Source organism: Labeo rohita, chromosome 7 (assembly GCF_022985175.1).
Source record: "Labeo rohita strain BAU-BD-2019 chromosome 7, IGBB_LRoh.1.0, whole genome shotgun sequence".
NCBI classification, from domain to species: Eukaryota; Metazoa; Chordata; class Actinopteri; order Cypriniformes; family Cyprinidae; genus Labeo; species Labeo rohita.
The window spans coordinates 46,080,809-46,108,208 of NC_066875.1; the positions used below are offsets into that span (position 1 = coordinate 46,080,809).

The following is a 27,400-nucleotide window of genomic DNA, read 5'->3' on the forward strand; positions in this document are numbered from 1 at the left end:
CAAGGGCTGTTCACAACCTGTAAAAAATGCAAGTCACTTGCCACTAAATGACCCAGTGGTCAAATAATACAGCTTTAAAAAAAAACTAAATCACCATTTAAAGGTATAATTTAACAATAAATGAGTATATGTGACCCTGGACCACAAAACCAGTCATAAGGGTCAATTTTTTGAAACTGAGATTTATACATCATCTGAAAGCTGAATTAGTAAGCGTTCCATTTATGTGCGGTTTGATAGGATAGTCCAAATGAAGTTCTTAGCAATGCATATTACTAATAAAAAAATTTGTTTTGATATATTTACAGTAGGAGGTTTACAAAATATCTTCATGGAACATGATCTTTACTTAATTTCCTAATGGTTTTGGCATAAAAATCGATAATTTTGACCCATACAATGTATTTTTGGCTATTGCTACAAATATACCCGTGCTACTTATGACTGGTTTTGTTGTCCAGGGTCACATATTATCATCATTTACTCACTGTCATGTCATCATGTCATTACAAACTTTTTCTGTATAAATCATAGTTCATCTTAAAGTACACATCATTTCAACCATATTTTATTCTAGAAGTATATGCATTGCAATATATTGCAAGGCAACACATTCACTTTTAAACACAAAAAACCCCCATAATTTTAGTGATATTTTACTGTAAAAGTAGGCATATTGCTTAGTTATATATACATTTTTACTCAGTTATAAGGTAATATATTACTGTAAGTGTAATTTAAATATCTTTTGCCTTTTAAAATGCATTTACTATACCATTAGACGACTTACCCTAGTAAAAAAGTTATACATTTAAAATACCTTTGTTTCACACTGAGTATCTTTCAAATCTATTAACATATTTACTGATATATTGCTCGAGACTTAAATTTTTAGAGTTTAACCTTTCAAGATACAAGGTTTTTACTTTAGGATTTAATTTTTTTTTATTTCACTGCAAATGTGTTTGGTTACGTGTTGCTTTGTAAAACAGACTATACATTTTCTCAGTTATAATAAAGTAGTTATGATTTATAAGCTTTCCATTAATGTATGGTTTGTTAGGATAGGAAAAATTTTGGCCGGGGTACAACTACTTGAAAGCCAGAAATCTGAGTGTGCAAAAAAATCAAAATATTAAGAAAATATAATTTTATAAAAGAAAAATCGATAATTTTGACCCATACAATGTATTGTTTGCTATTGCTACAAATATACCTGTGTTACTTAAGACTGGTTTTGTGGTCCAGGGTCACATATATTTTCATTAAATCACTCTTTTTATGCATAATTTTTCACTGTATTTTACAGTAATTTAAATTACATGTACACTGTAAAAAAAATCCAGCTACTTCAACCTAAACTTCAGTTCAGTTATTGTCTTACTTTTTAAAATATAATCAAACCAGCTTTTAAACTATAATATTTCACTGCATAAGCTGACTTACAGTTCACCAATTAACATTTTTACTGTAAGATTTTTGCATTAGTTTTCCATTAAAAACAATATTTTTAGAGTGTAGCTGTGCAAGATAAAATATTTTTCCTTTGGAACTCCATTGTTTGCAGCGAAGGCGGAGTCACTGTGTTCCTCCTCAAGTAAACCGGCCCCTTTAAATCTGACTTCACCTCACAAAACAGCCTGACTGAGCTTGACGGGCGTCTACATCCTCACTGAATGCATTGACAGTCACTGCGGGTGTTTCCCTGCAGCTCATCTGAAACAGCATGGACAGCGGCGGGAGGAAAGTGGTCGTCTGTGACAATGGGACGGGGGTGAGACATTTACAAGTCATTATTACTAGACTAAAACTGAATATAAGCAGTATAACTTCTGCTATAGAATATCCTTAATTTTAAATATTGGATATTGATGCCCAGGATTGAACACTGACACTATTTATGTTTCAATTCAGAAACTTATATGTAACTAAATAGCTTTTGGTTTTAAAAGCTTCCAACATTCTTAACTAAACATTTAAGTATGAATAAGATTTAAGAAACTTTATTTGCATGACTTTAATGTAGTGACTGCATTGCATGCCTGATGTGGGTTCATGCATAGGCCTGTTGCATTGCTGAAATCTGTCTGAACACGTCTGGCCAGACACACCGTTCACTTCACCTTAAAAGGTGGCAGGGAAAAAGATACACGGTTATTGGTCACAGTTGAGGAAGTGCTTTAAACTTTGAAGCTTGTCAGTATTGTGCTTCACTACGTCATGGACATGTTTGGAGGTTTATGACCTGACACTTTAAAAAAAAGTTTAGTGAAAGCAGGGAAGTTCGAGGGCGTTGAGGAAGTTGCAGTTCTTCAAAACAAGATCATCTTGAACTGTTCAGTGCAATGTCTGCAGCACGGACCGTAGAAAACTGAAATATAAAAGAGAACTGAGTGTTAGTGTTTTTACACGACTCACTTGTCATCTTTTCACATGATGTCGGCAGTTTGTCAAGTGTGGTTTCGCCGGCTCCAATTTTCCCGATCACATCTTCCCAGCCCTGGTGGGACGTCCCATCATTCGGTCAGATACAAAAGTTGGGAATATAGAGATCAAGGTGAGTTATCCGGTCAAAACAAACAAAAATACATACACACCCTAATGCAACATAAATATACTAAAAGGCATTTGAAATACATTTATTTCATGCTAAGTATATTACAAATACATAATGTACCTAATAAAAATACTCTGCAATTGTACTTCTAGTATACTACTATACATAAGTCTGCTAAATTGGAACAACAAATTTTAATGCAACTTAATGCACTTTAATTGTGTGGAAGTAGTGTTGAAGTTCAACTAATGATAAACTGAAGTATATTTGATTGTGCTAAAGAGGAACTATTGCAAGTATACTTTAGGTAGACTTTAAATATCTTGCATTTAATCATCAATATATGATCAATATTTTCCTCATCAATAGTGACATTAAAACACATTTTAGGCTTAATATTAAACAAATGTGCATTGTGCAGAAGTAGTACTCCAAATGAAGTTTTATTATAATTTTTATATTGGTAAATATGTTAAAATATTTGAAATATACTTAGTATGAAATAAATGTATTTTAAAAATATTTTATATTTACCTATTTACTAGGGCACACACACAGTGTTTTTATCATTATATATATCATTTTATCATATAAATATATATATATATGATGCCAATACCAAGTAGTGAATTAAATACATATTTAAAACAAAAGGTATGCTGAAATAAAACTGTTAAAACAAATTAACATTATATAAAAATAGTTTAAAATAAATATTTAAAAAAGAATATGAAAACTACTACAACTTAAACTAACAATAAAATACAGCCTGAAAATATTAAAATATAAAACAACTTAAAATATTAAAAATGCTAATATAATAATATATAGCATATTAATAATACTAATAAACACTTTCATTTAACAAGATACCAATAAAAAACATATCTAATTTATTATAGTTTATTATTTAAAATAGTTGTATTCCTCATTTTAATATATATTTTATTGTACATTTAACTGCATTATTCTATATTATTTAATGTTATAATATGTACTCTAGTGCATTTCAAGACTGTTTCAAACAGTTCAATAACCACAAAAATGTAATAGGCTAACAAAAACTTCATTATTTTAATATAGATTAATATTTATCAGATATATCCACCTTATTCTTCCCATAAGAGCGGGCGCGGCCCTTTGTAAATTGTATGGGTCTGGCTTCTGGTCTCATCCATGTCCAGCTAGTTTTTAACGGTACAATACAGCTTGTTTTCGAGATTGCAAATTGATGTCTTACCATAATGTTTTAATGTATTATCTTAATTAAGAACACATTTATATTGCAAACAGTTTTACGGTTTACCGCAATTTGTTATTCTTATTTCCCTATAGCGGCTAATGAACCGGAAGTCTCGCCCATAGCCTTACTTCTGCATTGAAGAATAAGGTGGATAACAAAATTTTCTTCTAGAGACTGTTGCCATGAGACAGCAGATTATTTGAGTTGCGTGAGATTATTTTTGTTGCAGAAAACACAGGCTACTCCTTCTTTAAACTGGCAGAATATATAATTAATGGAATTCAGAAATTCATTCCAAATTAATTAAATTGAATAAAAATGAACTTTTATTAAAGTAAATAACATTAATTAACAATTCAATAACCTCAGTAATTCAATAATTTGTTTATTGTATTTCACTCGTTCAGTATTGAAATCAACACTGTTTACCTCTCTTCAGGATCTGATGGTCGGCGATGAGGCGAGCGAATGCCGCTCCATGCTGGAGGTCTCGTACCCCATGGAGAACGGGATCGTCCGCTCCTGGGAGGACATGCTGCACCTGTGGGACCACACGTTCGGCCCGCAGCGGCTCAACATCAACCCTCCCGACTGTAAGGTCCTGCTGACGGAGCCGCCCTTGAATCCGCTGAAGAACCGGCAGAAGATCGCCGAGGTCATGTTTGAGACCTACAAGTTTCACGGCATTTACATCGCCATTCAGGCCGTACTGACTCTCTATGCTCAAGGTAAACCAGACCGGTGAAGTTCTTAATGTGTTACCAGGTTGCCAGGTCTGCGAAACTAAACTGAGCTAAAATTTCACAATCACCCTAATATCAAAACACTGCTAAAAAAGGTGCTTAGCTGTCAATTTCAGTTTACTTTAGTTTAAGTTAGATATTTAAGTTATCTCAATAAAAAATAGCAGATTTTAGGTTTAAATAACTAATTGCAACAACTTTTTTTTTTTTTTTACACTGAACTCAAATATGCCACTCCCATACCTAATTAAAAATATTTACAGTCACTTTCATGCACTATATAAAAGTCTATTTTAAGGAAAGTTTCGGACATTTAAGACCATCTACCTCAATAAGGAAATTATCTTAAAATCTCAAAAACCACTTGTCACATTCACATTTAAATAACATATTTCAAATCAGCAACAAACTATAATATTGAAATGCTCTGTAAATGTTGTTTGTCATGCCCAAATAGCATTAACAAAATCATGTAGTATGTATTTTTAAACTGGATCGGCCAATGCGCATGTGCAGTTGTAAACGTTTGTCTCGAACTTGTTTTCTAACATAGTGTTGCCTAGTCCGTTGTTTTCCTGCGGAACTGGGCTATTTTAACGCTGTTGCAGCGAGTTGTTTTTGATGTCCGCGGGTTGAATAGACCCCAATAAGGCCATATTTAGCCCTTGAAATGCGAATTTACCAGGGTAACCCTGACAAAAAAACTATTTTATTTCCCAGAATGCATTTTTAATAAATTTGGGCAAGTTTTGGGTAGCAATTGGGCTGGTTTTGTTGTTAAAACCTGGCAACCCTGTTCTAACGGCAGCTGCAGTGACGCGATGACTTTAACCGCGGGGATTTTTAAAAATCACTTATAATTATTGAAGTAAGTCTGTTTTCAGAAAGGAGCGCAAAGGCTTCCCACTCCTCACAAAACTTATTATCTAGCACTGTTTTACCAATGGTAGAATATAAAATAGGTAAAATGTATATATAACAACCATGCTAGTCAAATGTGCAATATGTCAAACCCACCGGAAAAGGGTCAACCCGTTGCAACCGTTTAAAAATAAGTCCGATTCCGAAATCCGCGTACTTGGCAACCCTGACTGTCTGCTGTGTTCGTGTGACAGGTTTGTTGACCGGTGTGGTGATAGACTCAGGAGATGGTGTGACTCACATCTGTCCCGTTTATGAGGGTTTCTCTCTTCCTCACCTCACACGCCGCTTGGACATCGCAGGACGAGACATCACACGCTATCTTATCAAGGTGACATTTTCCTTTCCACTTTCCTTTTCTAACCATGGAAACTGAGGACGACCACTTTGAATGTTAGAGGTTCAGTACATGTTAAAAGAGACAGTTCACCTTAAAACAAGCATTTGCCATCTTTTATTCATCCACGTCTTTCCAAACTTGTATGTGCATACAGTGAAAGTCAGTTGGTCCATCATTATTAATTCACAGATGCTGTTGAGTTTAACTTGTGTTGAAACTGGAACATTTTGTTAAACTGTTTATTGTGCAGTCTCATTTTCTTGAATGTTCTTAAAATGGATCATAGGTAGAATTATTGTTTTATTTTTAAGAAAAGCTCAATCTGCATTTGGCATTAAAAATAAAGCAAATGTGAGCAAAAAAGACATCTTTCATCTGTTATATATTCATCCAGTATATTCCATCCATGTAGCTTTTGCTTCTGCGAGGCTACGCCTTCAACCACACGGCGGACTTCGAGACGGTGCGGATGATGAAGGAGAAACTGTGTTTTGTTGGCTACAACATTGAGCAGGAACAGAAATTGGCCAATGAGACCACTGTCCTGGTGGAGTCCTACACGGTAATACACTTAAAATCCTAGAAATACACTGACACTTGATGAAAACAAAGGAGTTTTATGTTCATGGTTTGCGAGGGCATTTCAATGTAAAAATAGGAAAATAGAAAATGGGCAACGTTTGATACAGTATTGGGTCTCCATTTTTAAATGTGGCTCCTGAAGGTAAAACTAACTCAGATTCACAGACTTAGTGCATAGAAATTTAACTTTCCAGTTGAGATTTCCAGTTAAAACATCAATTTTCAGTAAAAGCTTTCTTCATTTTTCCATAGGGAAAATTATTCTTAATTTTAACTTAATTTTTTAAACGTAATTTTTGATTAGTAATATGCATTGCTAAGAACTTCATTTGGACGACTTTAAAGGCGGTTTTCTCAATATTTTGATTTTTTGCACCCTCAGATTCCAGATTTTCAAATCGTTGTATCTCAGCCAAATATTGTCCTATCCTAACAATACATACATCAGTAGAAAGATTTCAGAAGATTTACACGTATGACTGGGTTTGTTCTCCAGGGTCATATATTGATATTTAGCAAAAACTTGAAATATATTGTTTTTATAGATTAAATAGTTTTGTATTTCACCACAGTTTTTGATTGTCATTCACAATACTTCATGGGGTTGAAGATTTTTCCTCTTACTAAAGCTGTTAAGTACAGTCTTGTACGTTTGTCTGATTTTCAAAGTTTGTCAAAGTTTGTTATGTTGTGATTCTCCTTGAAGCTGGTTGGTTCGGTTCATAACACTTTAACAAAGGCTTTTTAAAAATTGCTATAAGAAAAATGAATAGAAAACATACTCAAAAAGCAGTTTGGCACCAATGCACTATTTGTATATGCACACAGGAGGCGCAAGAGAGCTGCTTTAAGTACCTCATGTATGTATATTTAAACTTGACTGGCCTCTTTACAGAAAATAAAAGATTTTACTGACCTTCTTTGTGTGCAGTTACCAGACGGACGGACGATAATGGTTGGAGGCGAGAGGTTTGGAGCGCCAGAGGCTCTTTTCCAGCCTCATCTCATTAACGTGGAGGGTGTTGGTGTGGCTGAACTGCTCTTCAACACCATCCAGGCAGCAGACATTGACATCAGGTCAGAGTAATTCAACAGCTTCATCGTCAATTAGGCGTTTAATGCTCGACTCTGTGCAAAAGTCGACTTGACGTATGGTCAGTAATTGGACAGATTTTTCAGCAAATGTTCTTCTGCTAACAAGTTAGGAGGTATTTTTATCCAAGACCTTTTGGGGAGACTCTACTCAGCACAGCTCGTTTTTTTTTAAAGAAATGTTTCAGGTTAAATGCAACCGAAGCACTTTTTCCGAGGTCATTATCAGCATGTCACAGTTGTTTCTTATAGAAATGAAATTGATTTCCATCTGGGAAGTTCCTTCATGTCTTACTGTTTGTCTGCAGGTCTGATTTATACAAGCACATCGTCCTGTCAGGAGGAACCACCATGTACCCGGGACTTCCTTCCCGCTTGGAGCGCGAGATCAAGCAGCTGTATCTGGAGAGAGTGCTGAAGGGAGACACTGAGAAACTTTCTGTAAGCTGTTATGCTAATGCTAATGTTGCTAAAGAATATGCTAGGATTTAACTAGTAGAAACACCCTTAAAACCACATAAATTTACTTCAGAAGCAAAATTATGTTTAATATTAAAACTTCACTTTAAGCTTATTTGTAGAAAATATTTTTTCCCATATTTTATGCATAAACCTCAAAATTGCTAGATTCATGCTTAAAACGACAAAAATGAATTGCCAGTGGGCTACAATGTTGTTATTGTTAACTAAAACTAAAATTATATCTAAAGAAAAAAACAATTTCTGTAATTGAAATAAAGCTGAAAAATATATATATTAGATGAAAAAACAACAACAAAAAATATTAAAAATGAGAAAAACACTTATTAAAAATATATATTTTTTTATAGAGAAATGTTTAAAAAAAATTAGGATTGTTGCTTGAAAACGAACTGAAGTAAGTTGAAGTACGTAAATTACTAAAAGTAAAACTGAAATAAAAAAAAGTAATTAAACCTAGAAATATTTTAAATAGAAATACTAATAAAAAATTATAAAAGCACAAAAAAGTTACTAAAACTTTAACTATAATTAAAATGAAAACTGAAAATATAAAAATAAAAGCCAATTTAAAATATTAATTAAATACTATAGTAACAATATACAGGCCTAAATACTATTCAAATAACATTGATGCAGGGGGGGAAAAATTGAGGATATTATCTCTCAAAATGTATTCATGCAGTTTTTCTTTTTAAATAAATGTACCTCATAAAATAATATTACTAATGTCATGATATAAAGATTTACCTAATGCAATTCAATATATAGTTTTTGAAAATTTTTGACTGAAGAACTGGAAATTCTTTTTTTTTCACAAAATCTATTACTGGTTGACCACTAGTGTATAGACTTTTTTTCTCTTTTTCTTTGGGTAAACTCAATTAAGTGTGTACAAAACATTTTTGCATGAGGCCCCAGGTGAGCAGTTTTACATCACAAAGGCCTTAGGAAAGCAGCAGAGAGCTGCTACTGACATGTAAATCAAGCTAACAGAGCTACTGCTCACAATAAACATAGCGTAACCTACTGTAAATAGTTCAAATTCAGAAGATACATGAAGATATATGTCAGAAATTGATTGTATTAGTTTTAATGGATTTTGTTTTAATCACTGCTGTATTCTCCGATTTTCTCTCACAGAAATTTAAAATCCGCATCGAAGACCCTCCGCGGCGCAAACACATGGTGTTCATGGGAGGAGCGGTGCTGGCCAACATCATGAAAGACAAAGAGTCGTTTTGGCTCTCGAGAGCTGAGTATGAGGAGAAAGGCCTAAAAGTGCTGGATAAACTTGGAGGAGCGCTGAGATGAGAGCAGCGACACGCTGAAGCCTTCACTATCCACTTTACATTCATATCTACTGCTGTTAATATTTAAGACTCTCACAATCAACTACTGCACATCATAGACCTTGATGACATTATATAAGGCTAATTATGGGTTTTAGTATCTCAAACACTGATTTAGCTGTCTAAATACTCATAAATAAATGATCAAATAAATATTCATAAATACTGAGAGGTCATAGGGTTGTTATAGTTAACTAAAACTATAGAAATAAAATAAAACTGAAATAAAATAAACGAACTGAATTAAAGTATTAAACAACTTCATCTTATTTTATTTTTATTTTTATTTTCATTTTTATTTAGTTTATCATTTAATAAATTAACTAAAATATAAATAAAATGAAAGACATATAGACAAAAAGAAATAAATATAGACATAGAAAATAAATAAAACTAAAAAAAATGACAAAGACACAACAAAATTACTAAAGCTAAGTAAAACTAAAATGAAAACAGGAAATGTGAAATAAAAACTCAAAATATGAATAAAAACTATAATAATATCTCAATTATAGTAAAATAGGCATGGTCAAATTTTAAAACCTATTACTTCAAATGAGATTTCATATTTAATATCTTAAACCAAACCAAACCAAACCAAACTAAAATGCCTTGTTATAATTTTAGTAATATAAACAAAACATATTTACTCTATTTATGAACTGTTTTTTCCAGATTAAACTAACTTCTTGAAACTTTTGTCTCAGAAATTTGTTGTCAAAGTATAAACTTTGAATCTATGAATAAATCTGAAATAAAATAAAAATAAATATTAGATAAAAAGGTTAAATTAAAAAAGTTTCCAATAACCAAAATCAATAAATATGTTAAATCACTTAAATTACTAATACTGAAATAAAAATTCATTAAAGCTACATAGAAATTTATATATAAAACATAGAAATACTACAAAAATAAATGACGAAAGCACCTAAAATTATTCAAAACTAAGAAAATGTTATACTTTTAGAAATAACATAAAATCTTTTACTTTATTTATGCACTGTTTTTCATTTTAAACAAGTTAGCGTTTTGTCAGATTTATCTAATTTCTGGAGACTTTTATCCAAGTGAATTTTGCCCTCAAAGTATGAACTTTGAATCACATCATGTACATAAAGAAAGAAACCTATAAACAAAAATAAATGTCAAATTGAAACTAAAGATGATGAGAGAACATTTTGACCTGGCTAAGCATTTTAACCAGATTAAACTGAATAAAAGTCATTTGTTGATCATGAATCTCTCTTATTGTTATTTTCCCAGCCAATCCAGCATTTAAATCTGATCCAAACCATTAGCTATGATTGCTGTGTTGCTGCTGCCATCTAGTGGACTATATAGACTACAAACTGTGTATAAAACAGCCAACAATAATCAATAATCACCAACCAGCAGTTCCAGAGACACAAATGTCAGGCGTTTGCATTCATAATACCGTATGTTTAATACTGCATGTCAGTGAACAAGCGTACAGCACCGTTCCCTAGGCAGTAAACATTCACTGAAATTAATCTGAGCGTGGTGATGTCATATGAAGCATATTGTTCATTCATGCATCACAATGAACCGCATCACAAACGAACGCATGCATCGGCCAAGAGTTCAACTGATCCAGCGATAAAAAGCATTAAAGCTGAACTGAAGTCATAATCAGAATCATAGAATAAGCATCACATTTATAGTTATACAGTTCACTGTAGAAAGAAAGTATTACAAGGTCACATTCAGAGTCAGAGTGAAACCGGTGAAAGAGCATTTGATGAAACAGTCGTTTGGCGGGACATTCGCAGGAAACGCTGCCGTGTGTGTCTGCGTGGGTTACTACACGTCACTTCATAGATTAACCTCTGTCAAGTGTTAAATGTGAAAGGAAAAAAATTATTCAAAAATAAAAATAGAAATATTTGCATATTATTTCCAGACATCACCATTATATTTGAATGGGATATATAGTGTTAGAATTAATTAAAATATCTGACATTTTAACACTGATGTTCAAGCCTGAATATTAGTTATATATATGGGTCAATGACGTGTCGCCTACATTTTCTGTCTGATTGCATTTTTTTAGTTAAAAATGGGTTTAAATTAGGGCTGGCAAACGATTAATCGCAATTAATCGCATACAAAATACAAGTTTGAGTTTGCCTAATATATGTGTGTGTACTGTGTGTAATTATTATGTATATATAAATACACATAAAATTAATGTATATATTTAAGAGAAATATGTTGTTGTACAAAATATTTTTATTTATATATAATATAAATTCTATGAAAATTATAAATACGTATTCTTGTAAATATTTCTTAAATATATACACGAATGTGTTTGTATTTATATAGACATAATAATTACACACACATATATTAGGCAAACTCAAACTTTTATTTCGTATGCGATTAATTGTTTGCCAGCACTAGTTTAAATGCATTAAAAAGATGCTATATATATATATATGAGGTACCGCTACTATGTATAGACCACTTTTAACTTTTCAAAATAGATTAGTTATTTGTAACTTTCTGTTATTCAAAGTGTCAAAATATCATGTGGTGCGACCATCCGGCCATAACTGTTGTTTTGTAAGCGTCGTTGAAATTACCCTAAATTTATTCTGATTAATTATCTGCATTTTTATTTTCAAAGTTTTTTTGTAATCATGTAAAAACTTGCAAAGCATTTATATTTATATTTCCATCATACCAACTTTGTTTGATGATTTCTATTTTATAAAATATCATGTAGTGCCACCATCAAGAAACTACCATTTTGGGACTTTTATGTTGAAATCCATTCAAAGATAGGACTTTGCATCACATAACAATTTGCCAGTGACACATGTAAGCATCAAGCAGGTTTGTAACTCAAATTTGGAAAATAATAACCTTTTTAACAGCTGGTGTAGTTACCATATTTGGATATCATGTGGTATGACCTCAAAAAAACAATGAGTATTAAGTTATTTCTACAAGTATTTATTTTATTATAAATTTCATAGTGACCTTTTGTGGGAAGCCAACTTGTTTTGTTTAGGTGTCCAATTGTGTGCTTGTGAATTTTGACTGAATTTGAAGTCATGTGGTGTGACCAAATATCATGTGGTGCGACCACTGCAGAGTGCTTTCCATTATAGATATATGTCCCAGATTGGCAGCTTTTGTGCTTTTATATTCAATTGATGGTTTATATACTTAAAATACTTTATTTTAGTATCACTTGGAACAGATTGTTATGCAATTTGGGTCATTTCAGACGGTTTATGTGTAATCTTTGTACAATATGAGAAACCCCCCCAAAAAAAAAAAAAGTTTAGAGCATATAATTTTACTTTGGCAATTATGCATTTATTAGTAATGTATTATTTATTTATTAATAACTATTTTAATCTATTTTACCAGATTCCACTGCCAAGCAAAGAAAGTAAATGCTTGCCATAGGCAGCATGTTTATTCTGACCCTGCAGTCAAGCACAAACTCCAGATTTCATTTTCTAATAAAGATGTTCATGCTGTGATCTCAGAACCTGAGCCAGCAACCTCCCGCTACTCTAAACTGATCCTTCACAAAGGGTCACCCGTGAGAAGATGTAAATACACACCATTTTTCAAGTTCAAGTCCACTGACTTTAATCTACTCTCCTGTCTGGTTTGTTTGTCAGACAAAACAGCGTATTTGGCATTATGATTGGTCAGACCACCTGTTAATCAAACTCCCGCAAAGGGTCAACTGAGCAGCCAAGACTGGGCAAAGTTCAGAAATAACTGGGGCTAAAGAAATGCCTGCAGTTAATGCCATGGCCTGCACTTTTCACACGTCTCTTTAAATAGATTTTAATGATATAAGGGCTTTGAGTCATTTGAAGCAACCACTTATCATGTGGTACAACCCATAATAGGAAAAAGTGTATTAAAATAAACATAAAATATCTAATTTCTGTGGTTGAAATATAAATCACTGCTACAGAATGCTTAAGTGAAATTTTAAAACATTTTTATCAGTTTTATGCACTACTAAATTCATGAAGGCTGAAATTACAAAACAAAAATCTGAGATCATTATTTACAAAAACTCAAAATAAATGCAAATACTTTGTTTCTAAAGACGTTAATTACTGAGAGCATCTAAAAAATGTTAAGCATGTTAAGGAAATGAATTCATTTTAATATAAATCATGGTCGCACCACATGACTTTTTTTCTATGGCCAAATCATTGAGATGAAAAACACTAAAATCACTGTTTTTTGACATTTTAATATGAATTTATGTGTATGCAACATTCTTAATGTTTGAACAATTACAACAGATATTATTTTTTGTATTTTAAAATTGGCCTGTCGAAAATCCTTATGTCAATGACCCATATATATATATATGTATATATATATATATATATATATATATATATAGTTAACTTTAGTTGGGAAAAAAAAAGGGTAAAAAAATTATTCAATTATAATGACATTTTAGTAATTACAAATATCGTTATAATTTAATCTTTTTTTTTTTTTTAACATTTTTACATTTATTTTTATTTTAATGTTGTAAGGCACACAAAACTAGTGATACCACCAGAATTGTCTATTCAAATTGTAAGTATATAAATTATAATCTACACTTTGTCTAAATAACCAAATAATGGACCTTTTTATGGTAACAGTAGCATAAATAATATTGTAATGTGCAAGGCAATAACCACGTTTTATTTTGGAGTAATAGTTAATCATTTGTGTATATGGGGTACTAATTCTGGTTCAAAAACAATATTAATGTAATTAAAAATCCAGCATTTTTTAGGCACAAACGGCACCGTTTCACGCATAATGACCCTGGCTTAAAACTAAAACCTGCTTATAAAATACCCAAGTTTGACACTTGATGGCCATTTTGAGAACTACTCTTCTCAGTCTGAGAAGGAAATTCATCCTGACTTAACACAATTTGCTTCCCGGTATGAGTTGAATTGTGGGCAGCCATAATTCGAGCTTGTGACAGCGTCTGCGTGTTTATCTGCCCACCGTGACGTGAAACCAGAGCCGTACATTCAGCGAGTGCCACACCACACATTATTAGTGCTGAACACGTCTGCAAAACACAACCAGCCGGACTCTCTGGAGTCTATTTACATGAGTATTCACAAATGATCATGATGCCACATGTTCACTACATCCTTCACACACTGAAATAGTCTGCTTTCAGAAGGATATGAAGGAATAAACCAAATAAACACAAATATCAGGCCAGTGGTGAGTGCACAATGATCAGTTAATGTTCAGCGAACAAAACAGCCGGTGCAGTTCAAGTAAAACTCATAAAATCAATCAGAGTACCACAAAACCACTGTAGTACCAGTAGTGTTACAGCAAAACTCACAACATACACGTCCTTCATACTCCATAATCACGCTGTATTCACACTGGAAGCGTGTTGGTTGTCTACACTGGAAGTGCTGAAGCTGCATGTCACATCATAAAGAAATATATATAGTTCAGAAAGAGCAAAATGTGTGAATAACTTTGCTTCCAACTGTACAGATAAAGTTACTGTATATGCAGCAGTATTTCAACAAAAGTCTACACTATTGTTCGAAAGTTTGGGGTCAGTGAGTAGTAAGAAATTACTACTTTTATTCAGCAAACATGCATTAAATTGATCAAAAGTGGCACAAAAGATTTCTATTTCAAACAAATGTTGTTCTTTTGAACTTTTTATTCATCAAAGAATCCTGAAAATTAAAATGTATCATAGTTATAACTAAAATATGAAACAGCACAACTGTCATCAACATCACAGAAATAAATTAAAATTCATAATTTTTTACAAACAGAAAAGAGTTATTTTAAATTCTAATAATATTTCATAATATTAAGTCTCTTCTGCTCACCAAGCCTGCATTTATTTAATCTAAAGTACTGCAAAACAGTACAATTTTGAATTTTTTTTTTACAACTTAAAATAACTGTTTTCTATTTTAATATATTTTAAAATGTAATTTATTCCTGTGATTCAAAGCTGAATTTTCAGCATCATTACTCCAGTCTTCAGTGTCACATGATCCTTCAGAAATCATTCATATATGCTGATTTGCTGTTCAAGAAACATTTATTATTATTATCAACATTTAAAACAGTTGAGTACATTTTTTCAAGGTTTCTTTGATGAATTGAAAGATCCGAAGATCAGCATTTATCTGAAATAAAAAGCTTGGAGTCAGAAGGGGGGGAATTATAGAAATTAATACTTTTATTTAGCAAGGATGCTTCGATCAAAAGTGATGATAAAGACATTTATAATATTACAAAAGATTTCTATTTCAGGTAAATGCTGTTCTTCTAAACTTTCTATTCATCAAAGAAAACCTGAAAAAATTCAACTCAACTGTTTTCAACATAATATTTGAGCAGCAAATCAGAATATTAGAATGATTTCTGAAGGATCATGTGACTGGATTAATGATGCTAAAAATTCAGCTTTTAAATAAATTTTAAATTACACTTTAAAATATATTCAAATTGAAAACAGTTATTTTAAATAGTAAAAATATTTAAAAATGTTACTGTTTTTGCTGTATTTTTAATCAAATAAATGCAGGCTTGGGAGCAGAAGAGAATACTTAAAAAACATTAAAAATCTTTTGACTGGTAGTGTATGTATTTTAAAAATATATTGGTATAAAAATTACCATTATATATTAAATAGATTATATTTTGCTTATCTTTCTAATTTGATAAAATGTCTTTATTAAAAATAAATTATAAGTTGATGCATGTTTTTGAACACAGTTTGAGATGTTGTGCTGCAATGGATCATCAAATGAAAAAATCTGAAAGTCTACATTTGTAGTGACCTATTATCAGAGTAAAATCTTACGTCAAATCAGCTGATTAAAAAAAAAAGGCCTTATAGACCCCAGTGTAAATAAAATTCACAAATATGACATTTCTAAATAGATTTTTGTACTTCAGATGAATTATAGAAAAACAGTGGCTGTGGCAGCTCTGTAATGCGTCAAACACAGAAAGCATGAACTGAAAATGCATCGCGTCAGACACGTCCAGTGTAAACAGCTCCAGTGAATAAAATAAGAGTGATTTAATGCAACATGCTACATGCGTCCAGTGCAGACACAGGGCTATTTTAGAGCATGTCAGATGTGTACATATATGATGTACTGTTTAAACATAACTCATTTTTATTTTACTTTTTTAAAATTATATTCAACACTTTGGTATTACTCTGCAACACACACCTCTGCAAGCCAATCGATAAGTGACCACTGAATCTCAGATCTTCTGTTTGGCAGCTATTGCTTTTTGCATTATTACCAAGTATCTTGCTTCGATTCATTTGAAATGCTATTGTGCTTCCGATTACACGCAACACACCCAAACACACGAAAATAATCACCATCATCCATAGAACTGAACACATACACAGCATTCAAATACTTTGTGACATCCATAATCCTCCTGCCACGAACGTGACAACAAATGTAAATGTAAAAGTCACATTCTGCACCTGCGTCTCTTCATTCCTCGCACACCGACTCGCCCAGATCTACGGCGCCGCCTCTGGTCAGTCTGCGCATCTTGCTGAAGTCGTGATCGGAGCGGAGGTACGACAGAGACACTCCCTCGTGGGCGCCCAGCTGATGGGGCTGAACGTGGGCCGGCAGAGGACGCATTTCCCCTTCGCTCCTCCAGAACAGACAGTAGTGCTGCGGCTCCGTCACGCCAAACAGACCGGCGCAGGTTTTGGATAAAGCGTCGGCGTTGTCCTCTGCCTTCCAGAGGAGCGTCCGCACTGCACTACGACTGTCGTCCTGGAATAACACTCGCACAAACCTCTGTGCTCCGACAGGAAACAATGAGAAACACATAGTTAGGGGTAGATTTGACCAAAGGATCCTCTGCAGTGAATGGGTGCCGTCAGAATGAGAGTCTAAACAGCTGATAAAAACATCACAGAAATCCACAAGTAATCCACACCACTGCAGTCCATCAGTTAACATCTTGGGAAGGCGAAAGCTGCGTGTTTGTAAGTAACAAATCCATTATTAATACATTTTTAACGTCAAACCATTGCTTCTAGCCAAAATATGAGTCTATAATCTATAATAGCACTTCCTCTAGTGAAAAAAGTCCATCTTAAAAGTCCTCTCACATCAAAATCCATCTACATATGTAACTGTTTTGGCTTGTAAATGGTGCTTGATCTGTGCAGATTTCTCTCCTGATTCAGGTGAAACAACTTTTTCACTGGAGGAAGCATTTTTATGGATTGTTTCTTACAAACACACAGTTTTTCACTTCACCAGATGTTAACTGATGGACTGGAGTGGTGTGGATTACTTGTGGATTATTATGATGTTTTTATCCGCTGTTTGGACTCTCATTCTGATGGCACCCATTCACTGCAATAAAAATAAATTATCCACTGTTTATATTCTTTATACAGTTTCAGTATGCATGATTAATCTGTGCAGATTATATAAAAGAAAAAAAAAACATGTTATCATAATCAATCATCAAAATATATTCTCAACATTTCGGTTGATGTAATCGAGCCTGTGTGGGCAGGGAAAAAAATATGAATTCATAAATGTTACCTAACAAGTTTCACTGCTTTAGAATCCAATCAAACCACTAATAAAAATCAAGACCTGGCTTACATTATTTCCTGGTGAACAGTCTGTTCTCATCACAAATTTGTCACATTATATTGTCACATTGCATTATAAAACAGTATTGAAAGTCAATTGTTTTGGATCTACCGTCTGTTCCTGATATCTGACAGATGAAATAAGACAGCACAGAAAAAATCAACAACAATATATTCTTAAATATAAAATGTAAAAGAGGACATACTATGCACTATCACTATCAGTCAAAAGTTTTTGAACAGTAAGATTTTTAATGTTTTTTAAAGAAGTCTCTTCTGCTCACCAAGCCTGCATTTATTTGATTCAAAGTACAGCAAAAACAGTATATTTTTAAAAATATTTTACTATTTAAAATAACTGTTTTCTACTTAAATATATTTTAAAGTGTAATTTATTCCTGCGATTTCAAACCTGAATTTTTAGCATCATTACTCCAGTCACATGATCCTTCAGAAATCATTCTAATATTCTAATTTGCTGCTCAAAAACATTTATTATTATTATAATGTTGAAAACAGCTGAGTAGAATTTTTCAGGTTTCTTTGATGAACGGAAAGTTCAGAAGAACAGCATTTGTCTGAAATAGAAATCTTTTGTAACATTATAACTGTCTTTATCATCACTTTTAAAGCATCCTTACTAAATAAAAGTATTAATTTCTAAAATTTCTTATAATAAGTGCAAGCTTTTGAATGGTATTTTGAAAATATTACAAAAGCCTTTTACTTCAGATAAATGCTGATGTTTGGCTCTTTCTATTCATTAAAGAATCCTGAAAAAAAAAACTGTTTAAAATATTTATAGTAATAATAATAAAAACAGCAAATCATAATATTAGAATGGTTCCTGAAGGATCATGTGACACTGAAGACTGGAGTAATGATGCTGAAAAATTAGCTTTGATCACAGGAATAAATTACATTTTAAAAAATAGAAAGCAGTGTTTTAAATAGTAAAAATGTTTCACAACATTACTACTTTTGCTGTATTTTGGATCAAATAAATGCAGGCTTGGTAAGCAGAAAAAAATAAGTCTTTAAAAAAAAACATTAGAACTCTTACTGTTCAAAAACTTTTGACAGGTAGTGTATGTATATAGTGTGATAAAAATATATATATGCAGTCTTTGGTTTCAACCTGTTTCTGCTGACTGTCTTTCTGGGTCTTGGCTTCTTGGCCCCGCCTCCTACTCCACTCCCTCAAGTACTCTTGAGCCTCATTGGTCAGACTGCAGGTGGGCGTGGCCCCAGGCTTGCTCTGGATCAGACATAGGCTGGCATACACACTCGTCAGATAGTATCCACCTACAAACAAACAGCCATGAAGATAAGTTATGGGTCATTAACAATTTAACTTTTAACTCATTTATAGAACATCTAAATTTGTATATGTAGTTATGAAGTGTAGGTAGATCAACTCGATTACATAATTCATAAGACTTCATGGAAGTGTGTGCGTTCGCTGCTGGGTTTCCATGGTAACAGCAACTTCTGATTGCTGTTGCTCTGTTCAGGTAGTGCAGTTCTTCAGTGGGAATATGGCTACTGAAGTTGATGAAGATAAATGATAAATGATGTGGAAATCACACCCACTTGCGACTCAGAGATCATGGTAGTTCTGTCTTGAAAAGTTTGTATTTTATCGTTAAAAATGATTTTCATCATCTTTAGAGCTGGTTAATTTTTAAATTAAACTATTCTGATTGACATTTTAATGTAATTAATGCAGATTTGTATATTTATGATGAACTTTGAATAACCCTTGATTCTGTTCCTCATGCAGTACCTGTTATCTAACAAGTTAAGGTATTTTATGGTTATCTCACACAGTACTGATTTTATCTGTTAGCACCGACATTATATTTAAACACAGTCTAAATGTGTGTTTTTAAGGCGAATTCTTCTTTACCCTCTCCTGTCAGCCATGACGGCTCAAGCAGCTCCATCATGTACTCCGTCTCCAGCAGCAGTTGCGGGATGTTACACTGAACTAGCACATAGGACAGCGCTGGTAGGAAGTCCTCAGACCCCACATCCTGATCTGCAAAGAAGAAATCAAGTCTTAACAGCTAAAGTGGCCCTAAAGATCACAAACCAGCATCTAAATCGTTCCTCACCAGGTTGCGTCCCCATGGCTTTGTACACACTCTTGCACACTTGTAGCAGAAGCAACACCTTGTCAATGGGTGAATGGCTGCGCTGCATTAGCGTGAGCTTCGCCTTCGCTCTATCCACGCCACGAGCGTCCAGGACGGCCACTCGTACAGCCAGGCGCTCCAGCGCCCCCTCCTGGTAGGCCAGCAAGCTGTCGGTGATCTTCTGCAAGGAGCCGTCCTGGGTGTGAAGGGATATGAGCGTCTGCTGCAGCTGAATCTTTAACGGCTTCAACACGCAACCAAACAGAGCCTTTTCCAGGGCAAGATCTGTGGGTCACATGACAGCAAATGTGAACTAAAATGAGAAATATGCATCTTAAAGCTGTGAAGTTTCTGAATCGTCCCTGTGAATTCCTGTGGGAGGATATTTCTGAATGATAACAGCCTTTTTCTGGTGTCTTTGTGTGCCATTTACAGTGTTTACAGGCTTTGCATGGCCTTGTCAGGGATTTAAATATTGGATGTAACTTTTTATAGACAAGGTTACTGATTTTAAATGTTTTGCACAAAAATATTGTCACTATACTTTGGAAATAGTGTGTATTTTAATGTTTATAGTGTTGGTGCAAGGTCTTGGACCGTACATCATGCTTCTTGTTGATTGTTTACTCTCAAATCAAATACCAATGGGCAAATAATCATTCAAAGACATCGAAAAGGCATTGCAAGTAGGACTTGAGCCAAATTTAACCATAGAGAAACCATCTACGAACTTCTATATTACTATTTTTGGGGGTGAAATTGGGGGTGGTACGGAGTACGGTTGCTGGGACGGTAACCAAGTGCTTGGAGGTTTGATATACATCGGATGCAAGATACACACTGTATAACCTCATGTGTTCCCAGGAAATTCAACCCATAATTTTGGCATTATAAGCATCTGCTATACTGTTTGAGCTACAGCAGGGGTGTCCAAACCAGGGGGCCACTGAACTGCAGAGAGCTCCAACCTTAGTTAAACACACCTGAACCAGCTAATCAAGGTCTTCAGGCTTACTAGAAATGTCCAGGACCAAGTTTGTAGGACGCTGGCCCTCTAGGAGCAGGACTGATCACCCCTGAGCTACAGGAACTACTGTATCACCATTATGTCATTGATCTAACCCAGGGGACTCCAAACTTGGTCCTGGAGGGCCGGTGTCCTGCAGAGTTTAGCTCCAACCCCAATTAAACACACCTGAATCAGGGTCTTACTAGGCATGCCAGAAACTTCCAGGCAGGTGTGTTAAGGCAAGTTGGAGCTAAACACTGATTTTAAATGTTTTGCACGAATATACTGTCACTATAATTTGGAAATAGTGTGTATTTTAATGTTTATAATGTTGGTGCAAGGTCTTGGACCGTAGACGAACGTTGTAAATGCATTACTGTGCATGCCATTTTTCCTGTCAATGCTCCCAGAATATTTCTTCAAATATTTATATACAATGCAGAAAATGAGAAGACATGGCACAGATTGCATATTGGCCTACTTATGTTTGCCTAAAGCTATTTGGAACGTGCACGTTTTTCCTGTAGCTCTATTTAAACACGCTTATGTCCTTGGTTGTGAACACAAAAGCGCACAGCCACTGAGCAGCTTGGCGAAAATAAATAAGCTCTGTTCAATAGCAAATTAATGTTTGTACAGCAGAAGAAAGAGCCAGACACATTACAGCAAACAAGAAAATCTGTGCACTGTGCAAAATCTCCTCCCCATCCCTCCTTCTATCTCTTCTCTCTCTCCAAGCGCTTCCTGAAGTATGCGTGGGAATGTGCTGTGTGCTAATGATAAATGCAAAGTGGAAAACGCGAATGCCTCCACCAACATCTGAAACAGCATCCATCCCCGGGGACGTGGCCGGCTTTCAGATTTCTTGCTTTGATTTGGGGGAGATATCTCACAATCAGCTCATAATCCCAGCTATGCGGGCTTATAAAAGATTGGATGTTGTTATTTGACTGACGTAATTGTTCTGCAGTATAAAAATAGAGCTACAGTAACTTAAACTTGTGTGTTAAGCACCGCTGTGCTGCCAGAAGTTAACATGCTGCATTAACGTTAAACTCTGCAAGAAAAATATAGTGCATCATAGAATGGGAGTCATCATCTCACACCAAAACTGCGTTATAGCTGCGCTAATAAAAGCTACATGTAACACTGCAATTCAAACATTAATGCTACTTTCCAGAAATACATTATATCAAGGGATTCTAAGAAAACCAATCACATCTTTTATCCACTCCAGTGGTTAAAGAGTTTTTAAAACCCACTGATTGGTTTCCATGATACAGTCCATAGCACTGAGTCATTTACTTCCTGCAAAAGCCTTAGTGGTGTTTGCTAAGTCAAGCATCACGATTAATATTGCTCATGCTTAGGGTTAATGATCTGAACAAACTCCTAGTGCATCCTAGTGTACGAAACGTGGAGGCACCATTTGTGTTGTGAACAGAACTCGAATGATACATCATGCTTATGTTGATTCTTCGCTTTTACATCAGACCTTCAATTTCCATCTGGCAGACATTAAAATGGGCAAATAATCATTTAAAGACATCAAAAAGGCATTGAAAGTAGGACTTGAGCCAAATTTAATCATAGAACCTTAGGGCAACCATCCACAAACCACCTAGAAGGTCTATTTTCATTAATATTTTAAAATTGGGGGTGGTATGGCATAGTGGTTGCCGGGCCGGTAACCAAAAGCTTGAAGGTTTGACTTACCCTGCATATAAGATACATTTTAGAAGCTAATTTTGGCATTATTAGCATCTGCTATACCAGGGGTTCCCAAACTCGGTCCTGGAGGGCTGGTGTCCTGCAGAGTTTAGCTCCAACTTGCCTCAACACACCTGCCAGGAAGTTTCTAATATGCCTAGTAAGACTTTGATTAGCTGGTTTAGGTGTGTCTAATTGGGGTTGGAGCTGAACTCTGCAGGACACCGGCCCTCCAGGACCGAGTTTGGGCAACCCTGTGCTATACTGTTTGAGATACAGCAGGGGTGTCCAAACCAGGGGGCCTCTGAACTGTAGAGAGCTCCAACCCTAATTAAACACACCTGAACCAGCTAATCAAGGTCTTCAGGCTTACTAGAAATATCCAGGACCAAGTTCATAGGATGTTGGCCCTCTAGGAGAAGGATTGAACACCCTGAGTTTAGCTCCAACCCACCTGAACCAGCCAATCATGGTCTTACTAGGAATGCCAGAAACTTTCAGGTAGGTGTGTTGAGGCAAGTTGGAGCTAATCACTGCAGAACACTGGCCCTCCAGGTCATAGTTTGGAGACCCCTGATTTAACCTCATGTGATGCCTCCTTACCTTTCTCGTTCTCAGGAACCAACGTCTCAATCGGAGGTTCTATTTCTCCTGCTTCCAGAAGGAGACTTTTGGCTTGAGACAGAAATCTCCTCACCCCCTGAAGCAGCTCCACAGCAGAACTATGTTTTGAGGCCTCCATCTCCTGCCTTTGCTTCTCTAAAAAGTCCTGCACCAGCGACCCAAATGTGGAGCGCTTGTCATGTGAGAGTTCATCCACCAGTCGGGCAACTCGGCGCTCAGGAGCAAACACGCATACAAAGGCAGCAGTCATGCGGCGCAGGGTCGAGGTTGGGTTTGCTGAGGGATAACGGGTACCACGTGCAGCAGGCGGCCATTGGTGGGCGAGGTCTGCCTGGGCTTCTTCCTCCTCCAGACTGCTGAAGGAACTATTGCTGTCCAGTTCAGCAAGGGAAGGAGCTCGAGTCCTTTCCAAAGCGAGACACACCTCACCATCGTCAGTATCTTTGTTGGGTTCCGTGTTACCTTGCTGGGGTAAGGAGTTACTCTAGAGGAAGGTAAAAAAACAATGTTATTTTTAGAACATGGCACTGCAGAAAGATTTTCAAACACATCACGATCACGACCTTCCAAAACCACAAGTGCAGTGTAGGCACAGTATGTGGAATATCATTACATTGTTTGTAGGAGGCAGTTAACCAGTAAAGGTTATATTTGTGCTAACTGCTCTCCACCCGCACTAACTACTGCACAGAGGACTGTGATTTTGCCCAGTAGTTTTCAATCCTGGTCCTGGAGACCAACCACTCTTATTTATCACACCTAATTTAGACCATCAGTTGATTAGGAGAGACTGAGTTTCATAAACTGAACGGAGTGTGTCAGATACAAAATGTGCACAGCAGTGTGTCCTCAGGACCAGAGCTGAAAACCCCTGATTCAGCCAAGTAGGATGTGTTCCTGTGGCCTTAAAACAATGTTACTGTAAAACAAAGACACTCTTAACCCTTTCCATATGCTTAACTATTAACTATATTAACTAGCTTTAACATGATATGACGGTTGATATGAGTTTTGTTCAACCCTATATCCTAGGAGTAGCCAACCCTGCTCCTGGAGGGCTACCATCTTACATAGTTTAGCTCCAAACCTAATCAAACACAACCAAAATAGCTAATAAAGGCTATCAGGATTACATCAAAGCAACAGCCAGGTGTTTTCAAGTAGGTCTGGAACTGATGTCTGTACCTCCATTACAGGGGTCTCAGACTTGGTCCTCTTCCCTATACGTAAAACAGGGATGGGTAACTTTGGTCCTGGAGGGCCACTGTCCTACAGAGTTTAGCTCCAAGCCTAATCAAACACACCTGACAAGCTAATCAAGGTCTTCAACATCACTAGAAAGCTGCAGGCAGGTGTGTTTGACCAGAGTTGGAGCTAAACTCTGTAGGACAGTGGCCCTCCAAGACAGGTGTGTTAAGGCAAGTTGGATCTAAACTCTGCAGGACACTGGCACTCCAGGACAGAATTTGGGCACCCCTGGTTTAGCTCTAGACCTAATCAGACACACCTAAACCAGCTAATCAAGGTCTCCAAGAGCAGTGAGTCTCAAACCAGTCCTGGGCACCCCAACCACTGCACACTTTTATGTCTCCCTCATAGGTCACACTTGAATTCAAGTCCTGCAGACACTAATAATGAGCTGATGAGTTGAATCAGGTGTGTTAAATGAGGGAGACAAAGGCCCTGTGCCAAATGAAACACTTCATGTGCACTCGCGGTCTTACGGACTTACAATGGCCGTTGTGTGCGCAGGTCTGTTAAGTCTACGAGACCGTAGGGTGTCCCATTCGTCATTTCAGTGTTCAGAAGGGTGCTTGCGAGCGCACCCTTTGCGACTGTTATGCGCCCTCCATACGCACTTCTGCCGAGCCCGCACTGGCGCAAGCTCCACAGCATACTTCTACCCGACAGTCAAAGCAGCATTACGTCACAAAAGTGTCGACTCAGAGAAATACTGTGTGGGTTCAGGGTGCCATTTGGGACAGGGCCAGACAAATATGCAGTGGTTGGGAGTCCCCAGGACGCTAGAAACTTCCTGGCAGGTATATTGTAGCTAAACTCTGCCAGAAAATGGACCACCAAGATAAAGAGTTGAACAACCTTGTCCAGCCTTGAGCCAAAACCTAAAGCCAGTGGTACATACACTTACAGGTGGTATCTGTCCCAACATCTGATCATCCTCCTCTTCTGAAGTAGGAGTGAGAGCCGGGGTCCTCCTGAGCACACTTAACCCTCCTGTTCGTCTCGAGCCGCCCTGGTTGGAATTCTGTCCATGCGTTTCCCCCTGGGTTAGATCCGACTCTCCACCCGACAGGCTGAGAGAGGTTTCATTGGACACACGGACCCTGAGGCTGCGTTTAAAGCGGTGGCGTTTGTGTGAGGCGGTTCTGCTAGGTTGGGGAGGCTGAAGGAACAGGGGGTTGACGAAACATGGGCTGATCAATCTGAATGTCCGGTGGGGTGCTGAGGGTGGAGGCGGGCCATTAGGAAGGCCAGGAGACGTCTGAGAGCTCCAGAACTCTGAAAAAGCCATGGAAGGTTGCAAAGAGTGAAACTGAGATGGAAAACACAGTATTTCTCAGGAATTTTAAAGCAGTCACAGCATATTTCTTGATCTATTGAAACTAAAGCTTTTAATGTAGCATGAAAACATACTATGACATACTTGATTCCTTTGCAATATCTGTTTAGAGCAGGGGTGTCGAAACTTGGTTGTGGAGGGGCGGTGTCCTGCAGAGTTTAGCTCCAACTTGCCTTAAAACACCTGCCTGGAAGTTCCTAGTATGCCTAGTAAGACCTTAATTACCTGCTTCAGGTGTGTTTGATTGGGGTCAGAGCTAAACTTTGCAGGACAAGGGCCCTCCAGGAGCAGGACTGGACACCCCTGGTTTATAGAAACATGGTCTGTTATGGATTGGTGATAAGGATCTTATTTGGCATGCTAGCTGGAATTGCTTAACCATATATTATATGTTAGTTGGTAACTAACACTAAGAGTAAGCTGTTGGGAAAGTTTGCCAAATGTTGTTGAGTTGCTCTCACTCCTAAGCACCAGACAATTATCCCTGAGTTTGAGCAGTACATGTCAGCACTATTTTAGCAGTACATTTCAACAGATTTTGTGATCCTGTCAAAAGGAAATGGTAACTTTGCAAAGAGGCTGTTATTGAAGGGTGCTTGGGATAATTAAAAACTATAGAGGACAAAAGCACACACCACAAAACCACAGAAAAGTGCTACAGCTGGTAGCAAGAGGCGTTAAGGACGCTAAGTGGGTGTTTACATATAAGTGTTAAAGGTACATCGGCAAAAAGGCTAGTTGAGTTTTAAAGGTCAGAAAGGGGGTGGAAACAGTCGTGAAAAAAATGCATTCTTACCTAAACCCAAATGTGAAATGCTTTCCAGCTGGGTGTGATTTGTGGCCTGTATAATTGCATCTGGCAGTTCCAGTGGGAAAGGCAATACATCTCTGTTTAACACATACATAAAGAGCAGAAATTACATAATACATTATAGATAAAACGCTTGTTTAATCTACATGAATAATTTTCCTATAATGTTTGATGTTTGTTACCTGCTGACGGTGTAAAATGCCACTAGTCTGCAGAGATCAGGGAAGCTCAGGGCAGAACTTTCTAGCGCAAACGCTAAACGGTGAAAAAGAAGATGTAATAATATAAGATAGAAATTGCTACCAGGATTTATTTTGATAATGAAATTGTGCGAACTTGTCTTATTGGGAAGTACTAAATAAAATGCATGTCAGGTTTTGCCAAAAACAGAAAAAAATCTCATATGTTGCATGTTAATATACCATCTGCTTAGAATTTGGATTAATCTATAGTAACTATAATTTGCTTAAGAAACTCCCCAGCACAATGTAACAACAAACATACATTGTGAGGGACCAAAGGGTTGTTTGTTAGGTTTATGGGATAGAAAAT

At 35.9% G+C, this 27,400-nt stretch overlaps 2 protein-coding genes across 3 annotated transcripts in view; one reads left to right on the forward strand and one right to left on the reverse strand.

Moving 5' to 3' along the window:
- Positions 1-1,640: 1,640 nt before the first annotated feature.
- On the forward strand, positions 1,641-10,552 carry zgc:101810 (uncharacterized protein LOC493612 homolog). Its single transcript, XM_051114516.1, has 8 exons — positions 1,641-1,774; positions 2,447-2,557; positions 4,240-4,528; positions 5,659-5,795; positions 6,217-6,366; positions 7,318-7,463; positions 7,787-7,919; positions 9,102-10,552. The coding sequence occupies exons 1-8, from the start codon at positions 1,727-1,729 to the stop codon at positions 9,270-9,272; spliced, it is 1,185 nt and encodes a 394-aa protein (XP_050970473.1). The 5' UTR covers positions 1,641-1,726; the 3' UTR covers positions 9,273-10,552.
- Positions 10,553-12,782: 2,230 nt separating this feature from the next.
- The window catches only part of rin1b (Ras and Rab interactor 1b), a 29,060-nt gene continuing 14,442 nt past the window's right edge, over positions 12,783-27,400 (reverse strand). The window contains exons 4-11 of one of the 2 annotated variants that reach the window (XM_051114509.1): positions 27,031-27,103; positions 26,834-26,925; positions 25,600-25,976; positions 23,436-23,940; positions 20,093-20,398; positions 19,885-20,016; positions 19,114-19,280; positions 12,783-17,160 (exon numbers count right to left, since the gene is read on the reverse strand). In XM_051114509.1, the coding sequence (XP_050970466.1) occupies positions 16,843-17,160; positions 19,114-19,280; positions 19,885-20,016; positions 20,093-20,398; positions 23,436-23,940; positions 25,600-25,976; positions 26,834-26,925; positions 27,031-27,103 (1,970 nt within the window). In that variant the 3' untranslated portion in view covers positions 12,783-16,842. The remainder of the gene's footprint in view (positions 17,161-19,113; positions 19,281-19,884; positions 20,017-20,092; positions 20,399-23,435; positions 23,941-25,599; positions 25,977-26,833; positions 26,926-27,030; positions 27,104-27,400) is intronic. The other variant, XM_051114510.1, reaches the window with a different exon arrangement.

Bases quoted from the DNA above. Each gene is read 5' to 3' on its own strand.
- zgc:101810 (XM_051114516.1), top strand. From the start codon at position 1,727: ATGGACAGCGGCGGGAGGAAAGTGGTCGTCTGTGACAATGGGACGGGG. The intron at 6,367-7,317 runs GTAATACACTTA...CTTTGTGTGCAG, and splicing joins TCCTGGTGGAGTCCTACACG to TTACCAGACGGACGGACGAT. The intron at 7,464-7,786 runs GTCAGAGTAATT...GTTTGTCTGCAG, and splicing joins GCAGCAGACATTGACATCAG to GTCTGATTTATACAAGCACA.